Source organism: Neodiprion lecontei, chromosome 1 (genome assembly GCF_021901455.1).
Source record: "Neodiprion lecontei isolate iyNeoLeco1 chromosome 1, iyNeoLeco1.1, whole genome shotgun sequence".
Taxonomy (NCBI): Eukaryota; Metazoa; Arthropoda; class Insecta; order Hymenoptera; family Diprionidae; genus Neodiprion; species Neodiprion lecontei.
The window spans coordinates 8,899,684-8,921,366 of record NC_060260.1 but is presented as its reverse complement, the minus strand read 5'-3'; the positions used below and the strand labels follow the sequence as shown (position 1 = coordinate 8,921,366).

The 21,683-nt window shown below is 41.4% G+C and overlaps 1 protein-coding gene across 4 annotated transcripts in view; it reads left to right on the top strand.

The window, feature by feature from the left end:
- Positions 1-21,318, top strand: part of LOC107226288 (cadherin-89D) — a 46,840-nt gene extending 25,522 nt beyond the window's left edge. For all 4 annotated transcript variants that reach the window (XM_046737383.1, XM_046737375.1, XM_046737372.1 and 1 more), the window contains exons 3-21: positions 3,449-3,579; positions 4,199-4,357; positions 4,855-4,963; positions 5,043-5,245; positions 5,482-5,610; positions 6,563-7,511; positions 8,056-8,214; positions 8,307-8,484; positions 9,035-9,293; positions 9,451-9,754; positions 9,929-11,562; positions 12,066-12,278; positions 12,967-13,055; positions 13,723-13,806; positions 13,924-13,992; positions 14,779-14,982; positions 18,122-18,325; positions 19,633-19,839; positions 20,455-21,318. In XM_046737383.1, the coding sequence (XP_046593339.1) occupies positions 3,449-3,579; positions 4,199-4,357; positions 4,855-4,963; positions 5,043-5,245; positions 5,482-5,610; positions 6,563-7,511; positions 8,056-8,214; positions 8,307-8,484; positions 9,035-9,293; positions 9,451-9,754; positions 9,929-11,562; positions 12,066-12,278; positions 12,967-13,055; positions 13,723-13,806; positions 13,924-13,992; positions 14,779-14,982; positions 18,122-18,325; positions 19,633-19,839; positions 20,455-20,884 (5,714 nt within the window). In that variant the 3' untranslated portion in view covers positions 20,885-21,318. The remainder of the gene's footprint in view (positions 1-3,448; positions 3,580-4,198; positions 4,358-4,854; positions 4,964-5,042; positions 5,246-5,481; positions 5,611-6,562; positions 7,512-8,055; positions 8,215-8,306; positions 8,485-9,034; positions 9,294-9,450; positions 9,755-9,928; positions 11,563-12,065; positions 12,279-12,966; positions 13,056-13,722; positions 13,807-13,923; positions 13,993-14,778; positions 14,983-18,121; positions 18,326-19,632; positions 19,840-20,454) is intronic.
- Positions 21,319-21,683: the final 365 nt, after the last annotated feature.

Genomic DNA, 21,683 nt, shown 5'->3' with positions numbered 1-21,683 from the left:
TAAAAATAAAAAAAAAAGAAAAAAAAAATATGTACTTGAAAACCAGAGGCAGGTTCCGATCGTACTCGAAACGTCAAATCGGTAAGTCGGCGGAGGTTTCGTAAGGTCATGAAGCGTTTGGCTGCCGGTGTATAAATTACGAATGGACGAGTTATAAATATTTAATAACACTCGTCCGCCGGCTTTGAGACGATGAGAGTGTTGGGCAACGAATGCAGATGTAAAATCAACGATCGACTGGCCTGGTGACGCGGAGGCGGCGGAGGCGGAGGGAGAGCTCGGACTATCGTAAAACCGTCGACTTTCTATAAAACGTTTCTCGAGCAGGTATTAGAGAAAAAATGTTTCACCTCAGAGTTGCGGCCCCGTCGATTCTCTCGTCACACACCGATTATCACCGTTCGATTACCGCGTACCATGTCTGATGTAATCAAAAATTCACTGATCCAGCTCCAGATTATTACAAGCGCGCGTGATATGGAATGATTGAAACTTTTTAGTATGCGAAATACGAGTCGCTGAATGGTCGAAAATGAATCGGTTCAACAATATGTCACTTTGTTGTATTTTCCAGTATTTTCCACTCATGATCTTTGAGTATATGACGAAAACAGATTGATCCATGGAGAAAACGCATGAAAATATGACTGTTTATATATTTGTTGACAGCAATCGGCATTTTTCTGCAATAATAAATCTGACAGTAATAAAAAAAAAAAAAAAAACGTCCGAGTTCCTTATCCTATAAACAGTAGATGCATAAAGAAGAAATTACGACGAAAGTAACAGCTATAGACAAGTTGTATATTTTCAATGATCACAAAGATCGTGAATAAAAATGTGAAGGATATTAAAAAATTCAGAAACAATCAACGTCACGTTTCACTAGGATTAAATGTCTTTTCAAGAGAACAATACAATCCTTGATCGTCGAAACCCTCGTTTTAATTTCATTTCACTCGGTACAATTTTCTTCCAACGATACATCACGCCTCAGAAATTTGAATATTCCAAGTACAAGAACGTGGCATAAATAGGAAAAGCGAAAAAGGAGCAATGCAAGTGAGCATTCATTAAATTATCTTGGGCATACCGGCTCCACTCGCTCCGGAAGCTAAGGCTATTCGGTGTGGTGGGTGGGTATAACATGCAGTAGCAGAGGGTTATCTGTGACAGCGACGGTGCCATTGAATCGGGTGAATAATGCATGAGATAATGTCTTCTCTTACGAAGAAGATTGGTTCGTAGAAGATCGCTACCTCTCATTAGTTTAATCACAAGATCTGCGTATATATGTATATATATAGATAGAATATCGATCGAATTATTGTATTATTAATGAGCTAGAAAAGGTCTCTTTAGAAATACAAAAATCATAACTGCTCGAAATGCATACCTACAAAGGATCGGATGTCGATCTTTAGTTTCAAATTTCTTTAAACTAATTAATAGCCTAGTAGATTTAGATTTGATATTCGACTTTACATTAGGACGACTTATTTTGTTCTCGCTCAATACTCAATGTACAGGTACAGTCGCTTTGATATTGACCAACGCGTGATTTGAAAGCAAAAAAAAAAAAAAACATAGAAGAATAAGTCAGTCATAGAGATACTGTACAAATAAATCATATAAGGTGCCATAGAGCTAATCGACGGTAATTGAAATTATTTTTGCAAGGTTTTTTCAACGCAGCAATAATCCTTATGGAAAAACTTTGAACAAAGGAATCGAATGCACGTAGAACTTCGTACATACATGTATACAGCACGATAAAATTTAATATCGAAAGTAAATTTATTGCAATTCATGCTGTACTTTCAAAGTGAACTCATTCATTGTTAGTTTGCACTGCGCGTGACTTGTTTTGAATATAATGTGTGCTTTCAGCCTTGCACATTTACGAGTTCAAAAATACTCTTTTAAAAAGAGAAAAAAATTGTACAGATTTGTATCTACAGAGATCTGTGAAAAAATTTCCAAGATTTTTCAATCGTTTCCCTGATAAATTCTACATTTTTCGAAAGGACTATGACTAATTCGTTTTTTTACGTTTTCCTCACAGTCTTTTCGCTTTTTCTTCCCAAATGTTCGAGTGTCAATTTTTACGGGCTTCTTGTCGTCGACGTAGAATTTCGTTATTCATCTATCGTTGAATATATTCGAAAGTCAAAGAGAATTTCCGTAAAAATATCTGGACTAGAATTTACACAAATTCGTCACAGTACAATCATCGCAGGATCTTTCAACTCGAAATAGGGAAAACACAAAACTTTGCTGAACGATCAACGCGACGGTCGAGAATATGATTGAAAGTAAAAGGAGTGTCACGCTCACGGTGGTGAAAAAAATATTGAAACTCGTAAAACGCCGAGGTCCCTTTCACCATCGTCCGCGCTGCAGCAGGTAGTCGTATAATAATCACGACGTAATTGATCGTGTATGAGTGCAATTAAACGCTTAACACGCAGCCACCGACTGTACCTTCAAGCTTTAGAATCCTTGCAAACCGTTACAGTTTTCTTCACCATTAAACCAGAAGTGGTGAACAATCTGATATCGATTTTTCGCGTTCATTTGATATTATTGGAATCTGTGATCGTCAAAAATCACGTCGATAATTTGACGTAAGAATCAGCACAAGTGTAAGTAGAGTGAATGAAAAATGCTTATCGAAAAAAAGTAGATCATCCTGATGCAATTAATTACGTTTTTCTTCGTCACCATAACGTAGTCGTGACTTCTCTAGTCTTCTAATTCTCTTCTTATATTCTTTGATGGTCTTGTTTAAGTTCGTTTTTCGTGACCAAAGAGAAAGAGTGAGAGAGAGTAAGAGAGAGAGAGAGAGAGAGCGAGAGAGAGAGTGAGCGAAATATAGAGGAAACGAGAATTCGAGTGTTATTTATTGAAACAAACTCACGGCTGTATTTGAGAGTTGAAATTAATCACCTTACCGTAAATGAAAGAGAAATGTTTTTTCACACCAATTTAGGGAGTGTGTAAGCATATCGTGATGTTGACACAGGCTGAAACTAATACGCGCAAGATTGAAGATTAAATGTTAAATCGAATGCTATATGTTTGCATAAGAAATTATAGAAAAATGATTATAAAAATAAATCGTCGGTTTGAGATACACTCGAATAAATTGTAACGAAAATGAAAGTATGGGCGTATCTGCGAACCGACTCTGCGAGAAAAGACTTACGCATTAAGGCTTGGCCAGATGAATAACGAATTGTATTACGCAATTCTTCTTCTAATCCTTATTTAAATCCTTATTTATAATTGCTATAAATACTTATTGCAATTTATTTATGTCATAGACGGAAGAAAACGGATCAGTGTCGATCAGTTTTTAATGAGATATAAAATACTCGAGGTGGTGGCAATTAATTAAGACTTACTGATCGCAGATAACGGTCCTGTGGGCTGGCTTTGTTCGCAGGATGTCAATTTTATCCCGCTGGGGAATACCAGAAGTTCGTCAGGCTGCCGGGGAATTTGCCAAGGGAGCACGAAGTTCTCACTTTGGAAGTTCATCCCAGGAAGCATCTTGCCATAATGCCGGTTGACAAGGTTCGCTAAGTCCCCAATCAACAACGCCGCGACGGCCAAAAACCTAACCCACGTAACGGGTGTCCTTATCGGTATAAAATCGTCGCTCAACTTTCGGTCATTATGTGATAGCGACGAGTGAATCAGAAGTTCAAAAAAAGCGCGGAAAAAGATTTCTATTTTTTTCAAAACCTCGGATATCGTCTCATTTCGTTTCGTTGCGATTCGAGATGCGAAGTTACAAGGTAAATTCACTATCGTAACTCGGACACCCCGTGAGAGTTGGCTATTTGATCGCATCGGATTTTGGTGGTAAGATGGAGATTGGTAAAAGTTTGAAGATTTTTAACAGACAGTTTTTATCTCCCCTATGGGAAAATCTACTTCGAACGTAAAGTAAAGGCGTTGCTTTATAGAGTGAAACAGCCGAACTGGAACAGGTACGGTATTTGATCGTTTTATTGTAAAAACGAACACGCCATGCTCCATTTATTAGACGCCAGAAGCCCGCGTTGGCTCCCGTTAACGTCTGACAACTGACAACTTTCGTATAATAAGAAATCAAATCAAACGATCGCATGCAGAGATGGAGTAAAATTCGATGCGTTAATCTTGAAACGAGGTAAATTTTTTTTTTCAGGAAAAAGATGCGAGATATTTCTCTTACAAGGAACTGAACGCAACGCACGTGGCCATAATTCTCGCCCGTTCATTGGAGGACCAGCAAGAGGGAGAAACACCACGAAACGTGCTGAAATTTCGCGTCGTCTGCAACGCTATGGGGGCGGGAAATTCACAGGTATGTATAAAAGGAACGGAAATTTTTTATTTATTTATTTTTTTTTGCATTAAGAAGAACAAGTCGAACGTACAATTAGAATACGAAACACCAATTTGGCCAACTTTAATTTTCATCCTGTACGGACGCAGAGTTTATAATAACCGACTCTAATACTAGGTCACATGCTAGGCTCGTGAGATCATTTGAAGAAAGCGGTAGGAAATGGTTTATTGATTCGACAATATATGGGGCACGCCGCGGTATTCAACCTAGATTCTCCTTCTTACACACTCAATTGACAATGAACCATTCAATTTCGCCCGAGAAATACGCCCATTTCCTATGTACCCGCATGCCCGAGATCGATGGGAAACATTTTTGCCCCTCTTAAATTTTCCTCGCAGAAATCAAATCATTAGTAGCTCACTGAGCTGTGAAATTTGACGGAACTAACGCGTTGATGGGACGAAAAAGGCGATGACTAAAAATTTTCGAAATCACTTTCCATTATTTAGGTATCAGCACACTTGTCGGTTACCGTTTTTGTCGAAGACGTTAACAGCCATTCTCCAAGTTTCGTGGACGCTCCTTATCACGTCACGATCGACGAACTGACTCCGATCGGTGAGTAAAAAAACATCCGCATCATCCGCATCCGCGGTCATTCGTCAAGAGTTTCAACGGAAATTTTCATCATTTTAAGGTCGGACGATATTCCGAGGAATTCACGCGACTGACAGGGACAAGCTCAACACCCAGAACAGCGATGTTCACTATACGATCGTGCGGGGCAACGAAGAGGGAAAATTTGCTCTTGCTTCCGGTCACAGGGCCGAACTCGTCCTGACAAAACAGCTGGACTACGATGCTGGTGACAGGGAATTCATTCTCACTATTATGGCATCGGTAAGTTCGAACGATCTTGCATGGACGTTGCGCGATTATACATTGACGAGTTGAACCGGAATAAACTAGACAGCTGAAATACACTTCGAAAAGTATACGCGGGCATTTCGTTCCGGCATTTGAAGCGTCTAACGTAATTGATGAAAGATTGAATTCCCTGAGTTGCGATGATCAAGTGCGATGGAGTTCAGCGATGATTAGTGAGATAATTAACGATGAATACGTTTGACTTTCAGGACCGAGGGATACCCAGTAGAACCAGCAATACCACAGTCACCGTCCTTGTTTCAGATAGCGACGATTTAAATCCAAGGTTTACCCAAGACGTTTATAGGACTCAGATATACGAGTTTTATCCAATGTTGGTGAGTGGTAAAAAAAAAAAAAAAAAAACATAAAGTAAAACCGACACTAGTAATAATTTGAAAGTTTCTTTTTTTTTTTTCTAAACGAAGGACTGGTAAATTAACAGGCATTCCTATTCAAATGGATTCCTCTGAACTGATCTGAATGGTTGTTATGGTTGTCATATCCGCTACTGAAAATCCTAATTAGCTAATTATCCCGAAATAAGATACTCGGTCAGGCAAGCAGAATTTCATCAAACCCTGTGCCTCGTACGAATTTTACCGTAGAAAAAATTTGTACACGTAACAAAAACAAATGAACAAAGTTTGATCATGTCAATTGACAATGAGTTCAATTTCCGGCGAGAGTTAGGTTGCGAAATAATAAAATTTAAACGGTCCCATTGTGTAATTTGTAACCAAGCATGTGACTTTGCACCTTTTCAATAATACGCTATCTGTTAATTCTGCACATAAATAAACTGTCAATACAATGCGGCGCAGCCTTTTGCCTCGTTATTACGATACGTATTGAATATGACAACAGGGTATAGAAATAAATTTATCCACTGAAAGGACTTTAGCATTACCTACATTCCGACACGACGTGAAAGTGAACGGTGCACAAAGCCGTGATAAACACAATCTAGCAATACCGAAAGAACAAAGTCCGATACTGCGTCGCTACCGGAAGTATCTAGTCACAGATAGCAGAAGAATCGATTTCAATCCGCAGGTGTAAGTGGCTTGAGATTAGACACATCCACCTGACCGTGGAACAAAATCTTTTCTTTCGGTGAAAGGTAATCTTCGAGGTTCGGACAACCGTTTATCTATTACGTGAATCGACAAATTGAAGGAACGATACCTCGATCCGAGTTAACGTGACCATTGTCAGTCGGTGTTATAATCCAAATCGTTGTATCGAAATCGCGGCGATATTCACCGGCTCAAATCCCGTCAATCTCAGGACCGGCCGATCCACCTGGAGCTGAATTTCACGCCGCCAATCCTGGCGCTAGATCAGGATCGAGACATCAACGCCCGTATCCGCTACGACTTGACGGCGGGAAACGAACGGGGTTTCTTCTATCTGAACCCGGACAACGGTTCGCTGTTCCTGGAACGAGAGATCGACCTTGACGCGGAGCGAAGTTTGCCAGGAAACACGTTCTCGATGCAGATTCAAGCTTCCCAAATGGACAACCCGCTGCGAACGACGCTGGCGCGAGTCGAGGTCGAGGTTCTTGATCTTAACGACAACCTGCCGGAGTTCGAGCTCGAGTCCTACAACATCAGCATCCTCGAGAACCTCCCCAACGGCTTGAGCGTCCTCCAAGTCGTCGCCGTCGACCGGGACCAGGGTGAGAACGCGGACTTTGACTACGTCCTTGAAGACTCTTCAGGCGCCTTTGCCCTCGAAGCCAAATCCGGATGGCTGACGGTACGCGATCAGAGTCACCTGGACCGGGAGCGACAGAGCTCCCTCAAGGTGAAGGTGTTCGCGCGCGAACGGCGTCCAAGCGTCGTTAAGAAGTCGAGCAGTTCTTCATTCGTCACGGTCGAAGTCACCCTGCTTGACGCCAACGACAACAATCCGACCTTCGTGCCTAGTAACCTGTACGAGTTCATGCTGCCGAGTGACTCTCCGCCTGGAACCGTCGTCGGCCAGGTTCAGGCACTCGACATCGACCTGGACACGAACGGAATGGTTCTCTATCATCTCCAGCAGCAGGGAAACGCTTCGGCTCGCACGCCGTTCAGTGTCGACGCTCGTACAGGAGTAATTTCCGTCGCTGAAAGTCCTGTGATCGAAGGACGGCATGCGATCTTTGTAGAGGCGGTGGATCAGCCCACGAATCCTAGCGAAAGGCGGTCCTCGTTGGCGGTCGTCACCGTGGAAGCCTTCCGCTCTGGAGGTAAGTCAATTTTACGTAATTTTCGTCATCCTATTTCCTCAGTTTCTAATCCCACGAACGAGATTGTTTGATATGATTAAATTCCCTAGTGACATCGACGACTTTCGTTATTCTATTATATTTTCTTTTCACGTGTCATTTTCATAATCGCATGACTTGTAAGTTCCTTACCTCAGGGTCGAAATCAGCGACCTTGAAAACTCTTGGAAACAAATTTTCGTGAAAAACGGATTAAAAGAACGTGAGTTAGGTGGGTAACTCGACAAATTGCAGGGGTTTCCCTTCGTAATCCGGGTAGCAAAAAGTCTTAATTGGTAATGCAAGGGGGTTAGCGAGACGCATACGTCAGAAGACTTGAAATACGAGGGGATTTTCAAAAAGGTGTCAAAACCAACCCGTCGTGGTTTCCATCACTTTACGAAAATCTTCACGTTCATTTAATGTTGATAAAGATTTCGCCGTGTTTGTGGATAGTCAGAGTGAAAGCAAATTTTCAGAATAAATTCATAAAGTCTTAAATTAACTTGTCTTCGATTCTGCCTAGGGCGAAATCTTGGGGAGCCCGATTTTATCGGAGCACCTTACGAGTTTTGGGTTGGCGCAAATGTTGGAATCGGTACCAGCGTTGGACAAATTCGAGTGAACGAAGCTGTGCCGAAGGATGATCTGATTTACGATCTTCTGCATAGCTACTACGAAGGAGGTAGGAATTGGACCCTCAATTGTTAGTCGTATAACTAAGAATGATGAAAGTTGAGTTAGCAGTATTATTAGAAATTGAAAAATTTGTTACAGTGCCATTCGCGGTGGAGGAACGATCGGGGACGATAACAGTGATCGATGAGATCGAGAAATACGACAGATCGTTGTTTGACTTTGAAGCTCAGGTTACGGACGAGCGGGACTTAATGATCGTGACAAACGTCTCCATCCACGTAGTGGACCCCGGGGACGAGAGGGGAATATTTACGCAGTAAGTGAGGGTAATTAATAACCGTAATTCAAGGGGAAGCCAAGTGGCGCGTTTAGCTACCAAGCGTTTACAGGATGATTTATCAAGAGAGCTCGAAGCGGTAGCTAGGTGTTTATTTCACGCGAGAAAGTGAAAACAGGGCTTAAAGCAGGCCGATCCGTGTCCATCGTAAGACGGTTTCTCAGACGAAAGCTAGCTGGCTTCGTTGCGCAATCTAAATATAATTGTAACAGTCTTCTTAATTTCGTCGCCAGCGCGATGGGCGTTATATGTTGTTTCAGTCAAGGTGGTCATTAATTTTTATGCTTATCACTCCGCGACCATCTACCTACTCAGTTTCTCTTCCAATTTTTCACTCCTCGTAGCTGCACGCTAGTACAACATATCACGATCTAGTTACAGTTTAAAAACTGCCTGCGGGTCTTCCTGTCTGGCAATACGGACGCCAACCCCACGATCAGGCAGGTCGAATGAGGATGAAATTAATTGCGGCTATTTAGCGACCGATTTGTCAGATTTTTTACTATCCAACATCGTTTTTTCACTACAGAAGGACGGCCGGAATGCCGCTTGTCTTTCGCGTTAAGGAGAATATGCCCGGCGCCTTCATCGGTCAAGTGTTGCCGAATAATGGCACCAATTCGACCCGCAATATCCGCTTCCTAATCGCGAATCAGCAGGACGTACCAGGCATCGCCATTACCTCTGAAGGTACTCTCTACACGCCAAAAGGTCTGGATCGAGAAACGCGGGAAAATTACAGCATCACTGTAATTGCTGACAACGCCAGAGGCGTTGGAATATTTCAGGTGAGTACTTTCAGTCCTGAATTTGAGTTATCAAAACTCAAATTGGTTGAATAATTCCAAGACGTTCGAAGTCCCGCATGCTTCGAATGACCAGAGAAATCCAATGCCAAAGGTCGCCAGGTACACCTTGAAATAATTTTTGGAGTAATTGACTCAGGTGACCGTAATCGTCGAAGACGAGAACGACAACGCGCCAATGTTCGAGATTCCGATTTACGAGGGTCGTATTCAAGAGAACAGTCCAGTGGGCACAGAAGTGGCATTGACGAGGCGAATTATGGCACGGGATCCGGACGACGGTGGTAACCAGAACTTTGCGATAACCGTTCACGGGGAAGGGAGTGACTTGTTCACGATTGATCAGGTCTCGGGACGCGTGTTCTTCAAGGGAAATGCCGAGGGCTTGCTGGACCGGGAGGTCAAGCCGTTTTACAATCTAAGCCTGGTGGCGAGAGATAAGGGTAAGCGAAAGCCGGCTCATCTTGTTAAAGATCACGACCCTCCGGTGCCATTGCAAAAAGCACCGTGCCGGTTGTGGAAACTTGACATTAATTTTGGAGTTGCACCATATGGGTTAAAACGACGATCTAATCGACACGCGCTAGACTCGGTGATGACATTATCTGCACTTTCAGCCAATCTGCATTCCGAGGCCCAACTTATGGTCACTGTAACCGATGAGAACGACAACGCGCCGAACTTCACTCAGATGGTGATACTTCCCGATCTGGGAATCGAGGTCGCCAATCAATCGACGAAGGATCATCTTGTCGCTGGAAAACGCGGGTCTGGTTCCAACGGGGAAGACGACGAAGCGCCCCTTCTTGCGATACCGGAGAACGTGACTCTCGGAACGCCGATAATCCGTCTGGTAGCTTCGGACAAGGACGAGGGTACGAACGGCGAGGTTACCTACGCCATAGTGAACGAGACCTTCGGGGAAAACCGATTCCGTCGAACGCCGAAGGCCCATTTCGTTATAAGCACTGGTACCGGTGAAGTGTCGGTATCCCAAGCGCTTCCGGCTGGGCGTGAGATCGTCCTGGCAATCATCGTCGTCGACGGTGGTGGACTCTTCGACAACGTAACACTCAGGTTCTTCATCACCGACGTCAACAACCACTCCCCGGTCTTCAGGAAGTCCTGGTACCTCTTCAACGTCCCCGAAGGCTCGTACCAAGACCACGCCATCGGTACCGTCGAGGCGGATGACGCGGATCACGGCAGCAACGCCGTTGTGTCCTACGCCCTGGTCCCCGGTCCACAGCAGGTGCCCTTCTTCATTTCCGAGCAAACCGGGGTCCTCAGGGTGACCGGAGTGCTGGACCGCGAGTCGCTCGACATGTACGAGTTCAATGTGACGGCCAGCGACCGCGGTACCGAGCAGTTGACAACCACGGTTCTGGTCCAGGTAAACGTCCTTGACGTCAACGACAATCCTCCGCTCTTCTGGGGCTTCGAGGACGTCTGGAAGCGCAGAGGTGACCAGCATCCGATCCCGGTCTACCGTACCTCGGTGCCGGAGAACAGCCCTGTCGGAACGGTAATCGCGAAGCTCCACGCGAACGATTCAGACCTGGTCGGAAACGGGAACGGATTGGTTCTGTTCGACGTTCCTCACGGGCAGAACGTCAGTCGATACTTCAGCATAGACGGGAAGGAAGGCCTCGTAAAGACCATTGTTCAGCTCGACTACGAGGCTCAGGGTCTTCACAACGTGACCGTGACGGCGAGTGATCTCGGATCGCCGAGTTTGACATCTACCGCGATGCTTGTTGTCAACGTCGTCGATCCGGAAGACGGCCAAGAGTTGAGGCGCCCCGTCTTCCAGCACCGGTACTACGAGGTAGAAGTTCTGGAGAACTATCCCGTTCCTTTCAGGCTCGTACAGCTCAACGTGTCCGACTCGTTCCGCCAGCAACACGTCCGCTACACCCTCGCGTCGACGGAATCGGAGATCAAGGATCGCTTCACCATCGACCCTCAAAACGGCACCCTTCTCCTCATCTCGCCCCTCGATCGAGAGAGCAGAGAGCTTTATGAAATGAAGGTCAGGGTGGACAGGGTTAAGAATGGACGCGCCATGCCGGCGATGATTTATCCCGTGGTAGGCGACAGGCTTAACGGGCTTGAGTTTAACGAAGCTAAGATCGTCGTCAGGGTTAAGGACGTAAACGATAACGCGCCTCGCTTCAAGTCCGACGGACGTCCGATGGTCGCGGCTATTCCGACGACTGCGCATTACGGATACGAAATTATAAGGGTTGAGGTAATCACTTTGTCGTTTTGTATCGCTTGAGTGGTGCGGGTTTCTAGTTTCAGAGGTATACCCTTCGTCTCGATCAAGTCAATTGGAAATCTACTGGGTATTGTCTTCAACCCTCAACTTGAAATTACGTTGGAAAAAAAGTTGTACGGTTGATTTTGTTGCCTACAAACTCAAATTTTTATGAAATCATTCTGACCTTGCACTCTCTGGTAAATTGAAACGATTTAACGGTCATGTCGAGATACTTAACATTTAGGAGAAAGAAATAAAAATTTTCCAAGATTTGATCTTGTTTGAAAAAAGTGTAGAATATCATTGATTTGTATTCTTCTACTTGTGACAAAAAGCAACAAACAAAATTAAAGAACTTTTGATCCCGTAAAATATTGAATCCAAGAACCCAACCCCGGGAAAAATTACTCTGACTAGAAATTCGAGTTCCCATGACCGCAACGTCTTAACCGCAGAGAAATTACAGGAAGAATGATAATATTTCGTTCCAGGCAGAGGATCCGGACGAGGGAACAAACGCAGATATACGCTACCAGATTATTGGCCGAGAGGACGCGCCAAGATTTGCCATTGACCCACTCAGTGGTCAAGTCCGTTCGGTTGGTAGTTTTTCACGAGACGCCGGCCGCGTCTTTGGCTTCGATGTCAAGGCCACGGACAGAGCTGGTGCAGACGATGGCCGCAGCAGCATAGCCAACGTTTTTGTGAGTATTCCACACAGCAGTCTTGGCCAGAAATTTAAAGCTCTCAGCTCAGGCTGTTACCTCGCCTTCGTACGCTGAGAAAATTCCAGCGGCGGTTTAGTAGAAAAATAATCTCTCGCCTTAGTCGGTTACCGAAAATTTTCTGTCCCAAAAGACTGGCTGTTATAAAAAATAGAGAAAAAGAATGAATAAGAATTAAAAATAGATAAAAGAAGCGAAACGTGACTGAGTAATTTGAAAATAAAAGCAGAAAATTCGCTGCGCGTGTTAAAGAAACGGACAGTAAACTTCAAGGACGTACTTTCGCTTTGCTCGACCTTCGGAGACCTTCTCGTGAAACGAGTCGGCTGGGTCCTACAGGTGTTCGGAAAGATTACAGAGCGAATTGCTACTCAGAGGTGAACGCTCCGTTTTAAATCGTAAGGAACCAGTGAACTGTGACACGGAACTTTACGCTCAGTCACGAACCGAGCTCCGGGAATTTGAACCGAACGTGTGGGTATCGGGTTAACAGCCTGGATCTTATATCCCGCGGAGGAGCTTAACGAATCATAAAAAACGTTGACCTAGCTGATCCTAACCGCGAATTTCCAGAATTAAACACGTAGGAATTTTCAATGGAGTAAAAAAAAAAAAAAACCAAATTCAAAATATCAGTAAACGATGTGGAAAATTTACTTTCAAACAGGTCTACGTTCTGGATGATCACAAACAGGTCGTTATGGTTATGGGTGACAGACCAAGCGACATCGAGAGACAAATCGAAAATATCACTTCGTAAGTATGAAAGAAATTTTTGAAAAAATGTCACGACTATAAGCCGATTTAAAGTATCATTGACTGTTGAAACGATTACGTTGTTCCTTGGTTTTCAAAAAATTTTTATACAATATGAAAATACAAATGAAAATAATCAATAGAAACCATCACGCCGCTATTTTTAGCTGATACAAAAACATTTGCAACGTATAAAATATTCGAACAACCGATAAAAGTGAGGAAGAATTTATTCAAGGTAGGAAAAAGTGATCGGAATTTGCGAAAAATGACTTGAAATCACAGCGGAAATAATTGCAAGTCGCAGAGTCGATACGGTACGCGAAGAGTGTAGAAAAGAGCGAGTAACCCCCTCAAGGCAGGTTACCCGGGGAATTAAATTTGTGGATTCAATTCAGTGGGGTGAAGTCGTATAAGTGTATTCAAATTTATTCCTCGGAAACGTAGCAAGGTAGCAAACAATCGTTGCTGTATAGAGTTGGTAAGAAAATCAGGGGAACGAGAAAGGATCGCAGTGCAGTTGAGGCGCTTCGTAACGACTTTCGGAGATGATTTTAACGAGATGTATTATTCAATTTCACATCGAGGAAAAAAAGTAATAAACGAGTGAAAAAGTTAAGTAGACAAATAGATAAAAATTAATTAAATGATGCTGTAAAATTTTCAGAGTACTGCGCAACGTGACAGGGCTGGATGTGAGAGTGAGAAAACTTGAACCCCATATTGAGAAGAATTTGATCGATGCCGGCTCGTAAGTTCCATTCAAATTCAAATTACATTTCTATACCTAATATGATATTCAAAATCTATGCGATGCGTAAGGATGAATTCCTCCGTTTTATATCCATCTTTCTTCCTTCCTTTTCAGAACCGACATGTATTTATACGCTGTCGATCCACATCTCAACGTCATGATAGACATGGACACCCTCCACAAGTGAGTAAAATCTAATGGAAAGTCGTGTGAAATTTTCAGAATAATATCGCGATAAGATTATCGAATCATAAAGTGTTTTATAATAGCTTCCACAATTTTCGCTACATAAATTTGATCATGTAACTAGGTATTGGATTTCTCCACATCGAGTTATCTTTATACAAATCTGTCTCCAATCTCTCCGCGCGGTTCAAGAAACTTGGAGAATTTTCATAAAAAGAAGCTAAGGTCATTTAAGTAAGCAACTTGAGTCGATTGTAAGTTAATGCATTACTTGCAACGGTATCCGAATAACGTAAATATGTAGCACACCGGATGATGAAATTTCAATAGATGAAGCCTTTAAACTGACGATAGACCCTGGTTTATTACACCATGCAAACGAATTCCGTAATGAAGCCGCATAGAAATCTGCAAAGAAAAAAACGAGAGACCGATCGTTCATCGCTCGTATATATTAATTCATTCGCGTAATCGTTGAGTTTGAAAAAGTTAGTTACTCGCTTAATGACTGAACAAGCTTGTCTCGATGATTTACTTGAAAGAGATATGTGAATGAGTGTTTAGTATAGTATATCAAAGATACAGTTATTCGTTGATAAATTAAATTATCCGCAAAAACAAGTACCGTATAAAACTTTGGCGTCTTGAATACCGATTGAATAAAATTGGTTGGGTTAGGCATTTTTAGGTGATTTATAAAGTTGCCTGACCCTTTCAGGGGTCCGACTAATTGCCCAGATCCGCGAATCAATCTCTACTCTAACGGTTGTTTTTCTCGTTTAGCGTTTTCCACAACAAGAAGTCGGAGATAAAACGGGAACTTGAAAAGTACCACGTGCTTGAAATAGCCGGAAACACTCCGAAAAAGACGAATCAAAGGTACCTCCTGTCGACTCTTGAAGTGGGAGTCGTAGTTCTAGGATGCGTCGTCTTCGTCGGCGCCTTGGTCACGGCACTCTGCGTTACGTGCGTACGGAGAAACAAACGGTAGAAATCTTTCCTCGTTATTATTTTTATCAGAAGAACTAACGATCGCGTCGTTTGAATGACGATGTAATTCAGAAGCAAGTTCCGTGTCGTTTGAATGACGCGATGATCTAACCATTCATCGATTCGTAACCGCAGCAAAATTACACCTCAAGCATGCCTTGGTTTTATTTTCTCTATATTATTTATTTTTATTTTTTTTTTTTATTTATTTCTTTTTTATTTTTTGCTGCCTCTAATAACCTGCGCTGTGTGTCAATAATATATTGTACATCAGGTACATCATCTGTGGCTAATACTTCTTACATTGTTCGTGATTAATCTGCTTTTTGTAGGGGACGCCACAACCTTGGCAATGTGCCGCGAACCTTGTGACCTGTTCACTTGTCGCAATTCTTCATACTGCAAATAAAAAAAAAAAAAAAAAAAAAGAACAAACGAATAAAAAAGAATAAAAGAAAAGAAAAAAACTCGAGAAATACTCTCAATCGGTAATAGCGAATTCTTGTGATTTTTGCATTTTCATATCGTATTCTTGGGTGATGAACGATTTTCGCAAAAGTTTTCATTTGAGAAAGTCCAAGCTTTAGAATGTATATATGTAAATTTCTGAGTGGGTCACTCGATTCAAAGGTGAACCTGATGAAAGTTTCCTGGGATCGGGGTCCTTGATAAAATAGAGTTTTCGAGTTCGATTCTGACGTTGATAATGCGAGGACGGATGATCCGAAGGACGCGTGTCCGAAGTTTGATTAATCATAGCTGTTGAGGCGGTTCTGCTTCTTCCTAGCTTTCACCTGCCCATCGAACGCGTCCCCTCTTTCACTTTCACTTCATACCGCCGAGAAATTCATTCGGGAATTCAACGATTTTATTCGAAGCCACTAAACTCTGCGCGCTTGGATGTGGAAAGAAATTATATTCGTTTCACGATTTTATCTTCAATGTATTAAAAAATTACAAAATATGCATCAGTTCGTTAAATTTTTTGCAGAAATAAATCACGTGCCGTTAAGATCAATACTCGTGATTATTACCCAAAATTTCGTAAAATATTTTTACAGACGTATGAAAATATTGAAGATGTTGCGAGTGAAATAAAGAACAAAAAAAAAAAAAAAATCCTAGAGTATTTCAAAGATAATTCTCAATGCACGTTATCAAAAACTTTGTGTTTTCTATCCTCTTTTCACAAAGTTCTATAAATAAGTACTCGAAGAAAAAATAACCTTGACGAGGATTGCTTTTATTTATCTTGAAATTAACCAGCCATCATTATTTCTAAGCCATGTGCAAAAATCATAATGCAGAACCTTACGTGTCGATTGATGAACATTTTTCCGTCGGCACACTACATTAGACTCAATGAACTGAGTAGGAGTAGGTCTTTTGTGTAAAGTATTAATGTACCAGTTACGATTATGTACATAGAATCTTTATGAAACGTCGGTATAATGCTACGACAATAAACCATTTGTAACACGTAAAAATGTACTTTAAATGGAAGTAGATATGTTTTGGACATAATGTACCTGTATTCGTGCTGTAATAATACATACCTAACTCTGCGCTGCATAAATGATACGTAATAAGCCTGTGTAAGAATAAAATCAATAATAATTAGATCTAACAACCCGCTATACATGGTGCAGTATGTTCAAAATCTTGAAACACACATTTCAAAACAAAGAAAAAAAATCACAATTTCCAATTATTCACATCACGTTCGCTTATCACGTATGTATACAATATACATATATGCAATACTTACGCACGTGCAATTTTGTTCAGGCATTACTAACACGCTTGTTTAACACATTTGTCGTTGCTTGCTTTTGGACCTTCTGTACCATGTATGCTTAGACATAATTTATTATTCCATTTTCACCTAACCCTCATCCTATCGACGAAATCTACCATTAATCCTAACAATAATTCAATAATAATTTCACACCTACTCCATTTTCTTTAAGAAACAAGTTCGTGTATTCACTTTGCATTTACACGTGTGTGTAAATAAAAACTGGTTATTTCTCCTTAGAATCCACCCTTATCCCCAGACAATCTTATAAACCAACCGACGCTCGTTGATTTCGAAAAATATCGTTCACCTTCGTCTATGATCGATGGATCAGGTTCTCCCCCCCTCTCCCAACCATTTTCCCATGTGTATTGTCACTTGGAATTGCATTTCCGTTGATGGATGTATATCTTTTCGCGCTATTCATGAAGAGACAAACCGGTGCAACGCTTATTTATTCCACATGCATAATGTTTTTGTCAAACTGTCGGTTTTGATGTGCTGAAAAATTTATTTTGTGAATTATTTATACCTCTTCAAATTACACACTTTTCAGTCATAATCTCGTACTGTAATTATTTCATCAACATCGTTTGAAAAATAAAATATAAATTTCACTCCGCGTACTAGTTTACCTAATTTACGTTCATACGATTAAAAAAAAAAAAACAAAATAATAATTTCCCGTCTGAGACAGAGAATCTTTCGGCAAAACAATAAGTCAAGATTAATACAAGAAATTCAAATTTAGAACACCCAAAGCTTAACATCCTTGTGCACACGGTTCCGTTTCGATTTACTTCGATCTAATAAATCACCAGAAAATGTAAACGAGTAAAAACAGGCACGCTTGTTCCACCACGTTCATTACACGCCTTTCTTTTGAAATTTCCTTTTTTTTTTTTCTTCATCCGAATATAAAAACCCCGTGACGAAAGATTATAAATATTTGTAAACCAAGCCGGATGTTGATGATTTCAAATTTAGACCCTAAATACAACTGTTCGTGATATACGAGTACACGAGGTTTCGATCGTCACAGGTTTCGGATTAAAGGTCAAAAAACAAAAAAAAAACAGAAACTTCCACGTCAAAATCATCCATTAAAACCTACAATCCATTCTCCACGAGAGTGTGACAATAAAATTAAAAAAAAAAAAAAAATACAATCAACCGTGAAGAGGGATTCGGATCCACGCTATTGACGCATGTTTAGACGATCGTTTTCTCTACGATATTCTCTGTTCGCATTGAGACGGGACGAAAAAGAGTTGTAGGCGGTAATCGAGCGCGAGTTTCAGAGGCGAGACTATGACGGTTATGAAATTTGTTGATTAGCCGACAGCAGCGGGAGGCCGCGATATTTGCGGCTGGAGCTCCGGTCGGCTTCGCTCTTGCCGATCCAAACGGCACCCTGCAGAAGCCAGGAATGTTCCCCACCTTCGTCGACGGCCTTCATCATTACGAGCCGGAATCATTCGAGAGGGATGTCAGGCACCAGGGTGTCTACGAGCATGAACCAAGCTGCGTGAGATTTCACAGGTAAGAATATCGATTTGCATACACCGTTAAATGCGTATTCAAATCAACTTTTTATACCCGTACGCGTTTTAGCGTAAAGCGAAATGTCTTGTACAGATTTTTCATTCCAGAAGCTGGGTTAGCTTTGGATGTGATATAAAATAAAAATAAAAGAAAATAAAAATCAGAACCTCTTCGTCAATCGCGAAACACGTTTTATTAAGCACGCATATTCGTTATTTGGCTTCTTCTCTTTCGGTTACTTGACAAAAATCGAATATTCAACACCAAAATATTTCAAAATATTTTTCAGACTTTTACCGTTTTCCGTTACATGTATTACGTCATCCTGGGTCTTGTAAAAGTTTCTGAATCGATTGGAGAGAGAAAAAAAATTTTTTTTTATACAAAAAATAAGACAAGCGCTGAATATTTGACGCTAACGAATCGTACGGTTGTACTTTTTTTTGGTTTGCAAGAATTTTCAAGCCTCTTTGTTCGTCCAGCTATATATAATGTTCTTCGGCAATAAATTATCACTCTAAATAATATTTTGTGATATCGTCAGCAACGAACAACTGTCTACGCGAAATAATTAGGGTGATAAATTTACCGCATAGTTTGTCGGTCGGTGTGATACATTAATTGCGTTGAAACGTCTTCTTAATACGTATACATATATATTGTACGGGTCGAATTTAATAAACCCGTTTTTCGTTGTTTATACTTCACATCTCTTCCCCTGAATTTGTGACGGTACGCCTTGTAACTACATGGGACTAAAATTAAACACCGGATTACGAAAATTACGTTTCGAAGAACTACAGACGTGTATATTCATAGGAATTTTACAGCAACGCATTTTTATTACCGTAGACGACTAGCTTTTTATAGCTCTATCACGTTGAAGTCTGGATTCGTAAGACGCTGACTTGGATACTAGGATTAGTCTTTGCTTGGTTTGAAAGATTTTTACTCTCCTTTTTTTAAGTCTCCAATTCAAGGTTATCTTATTTGGGGTTCTGAACAAATTTTTAAACGTCGAAACTTTCTTTGTATCATAAAATTAAGAAACGACGATTCAAATTGACGGGGTTCGGAACGTACGTTGAATTTCATCGAAATATAAAACAATTATCAAGATTATAACGAGTTTCTTTGCATCGATTTTCACCGTTGATAACGATCCATGTTATTCGTTTCGCGAATTTAAAAGCTTGATCGGTATATACGAGGCGAATGTTGCTCCACGTGTGAGATTTTGTCCTGCGTTGAACTCTGGGAGAAAGAAGAAAAAAAAAGGAACCAATAAAGTACCCTTTTTTCAGATCGAGCAACGCAAAGCACACGGGAAGAACGGCTCCCGGGGGATTGTCAGGTCTGACGGGAATGACGGGATTGGAGGTTTCGGCAGCTTCGCTCCACTCCAGCGGCCACGATTCAGGGATCGTAGCGAGGACATGCCACTGCAGTCATTCCTCGAGTCCTTCAAGTGGTGAAAGCAGCAAGTCAGTCTTTTACAGGATCTCTAAAAAGTAACTTTAAACCAAGTTTGCGCCTTAAAAATCATGCACGATCGGAATAAGGAGGAAGAAGAAGCGCAACGGAACATAATAATTATAAAGAATTTTTCACGCCCAAATCTTATACAATCAACATTTTCCAGACTCGTCTGATTTTTAAACTCTCACCGCATGATTTTAACTTCGATACCTTCGTAATTATTTTTTCCTTTCTGGTAGACTCTGGTAAAATTTTTCTCTTCAAAATGCAAATTTCCAGAAGTCTGTATCAAGCATTTGGCTAACTCTGTGTAAAAATTGAAAAAAAAAAGGAAAAACAAAAGAACCGTAGAGATGTTGGCAAACGCGAAATGTTGGCAAAATTTTATGAAAAAAAAAAAAAAAGATTTGATATTCTCCCAAAGCATTCAGTGCAAATCTGTTCGATCAAATCCATACAGATTTGAAACTAGTATAAAGTTATTAGGAACCTTTTCTGTATCTACCCACTCGAAACCGATCAAATGGAATTAGCTGAAACTATTTGCGATGTATAAAAATAGAAAAAAAAAAAAAAGTCCCGTATCGGATGGCCTTGAATGTACGAGTTCTTGAGATGTCTAATCCGTAACCCTCGAAAACTTTCAGCGGTTACGAAGATTCGTTGAAGTCGCTGAATCGTCGAGACAGTGGAAACGAGATATCCCACGGGCAGGAGATGAGCACGGTGGTCAGACGCGCGAATTTGCCGTCGTCTAGGAGGCGTCACCGTTTCCACTCGTCCGCAGGAAACGGGCCGACCTCGTCAGGCTCGAATTTCGCGTCGGAGAGCGCTTTCAAGAGGTCAAAGAGGCGCTCGGATCCGGACTCGCTGCCCTCGGAGGCGGAGAACAACATCACAGAGACCGTGATCCACGAGCACCCGAGTACGGAGGGCCTGATACCCTCGATCTCGGGGGCGAACGCGTCGACGCTCCACGGCAAGTCCCAAAACGTCGTGATATCGACGCCAGCCGCCGCGGCGCTGACGAGGCGTCAGAGCGAAAGGTTCAACGTCATGTACGCGAGACCGAGATAAGTTATTCTCCGATTGAAGGCTCCCGACGTTGATCTGGGTTCGGTGAATTGTGCAACATCGTGAGTATCGTCATCGTGTGCGGATGAATTCGGATTTTGATGGGACTCAGGCGGAGGTAATTGTCCCAAGTACCAGGCTAACTGGGACTTATGCACTACGGCTTGGTTTCTGGTTTTTTATTTTTCGTTTTGAAAAAAATTATTTCTTCGAATCCTCAATTTTTTTTTCTCGCATAGAAAGTTCCGGGGGAAAAAAAATCGTTGATTATTAAGAGCTCGTTTTAAGACTGTAAAAAAACTTGTACCAAGAATCGTACGTTACATGGAAATTTTTTCCCCGCAACTTGCTGATGCAATGTTTGTTAGTGATATTTAATAATATTGGATACGTGAACGAGAGAAAAAATTTAAAAAATTGAAACGGATACCGTTATGGAAAAAAAAAAAACAAATACAGAAATACAAAAATCCACAACCAAGTCGTAGTGCATAAACTCTCTAACCCATACCTGAGTCCCATCAATATCCATTTGTACCGTATTTGAGGGTCCTCACATGCAATTTCATCTAGATAAGATCAAAGATATGCAATTATTTTGATAAGAAATAAAATTATCTCTCATTATCATCTCAATGATCGCACAAAAGATAACGACAATAATCGGAGATCCTTAATGCACCGAGGAAAAAAAATTGCTGATTCAAAATACCATATTTCGTCTTGATCTGTGGAAAAATATATATTGTCACGACAGATAATTTTTGTTCAATCAATCTTGTGATGACAAAAGTTTAATTGA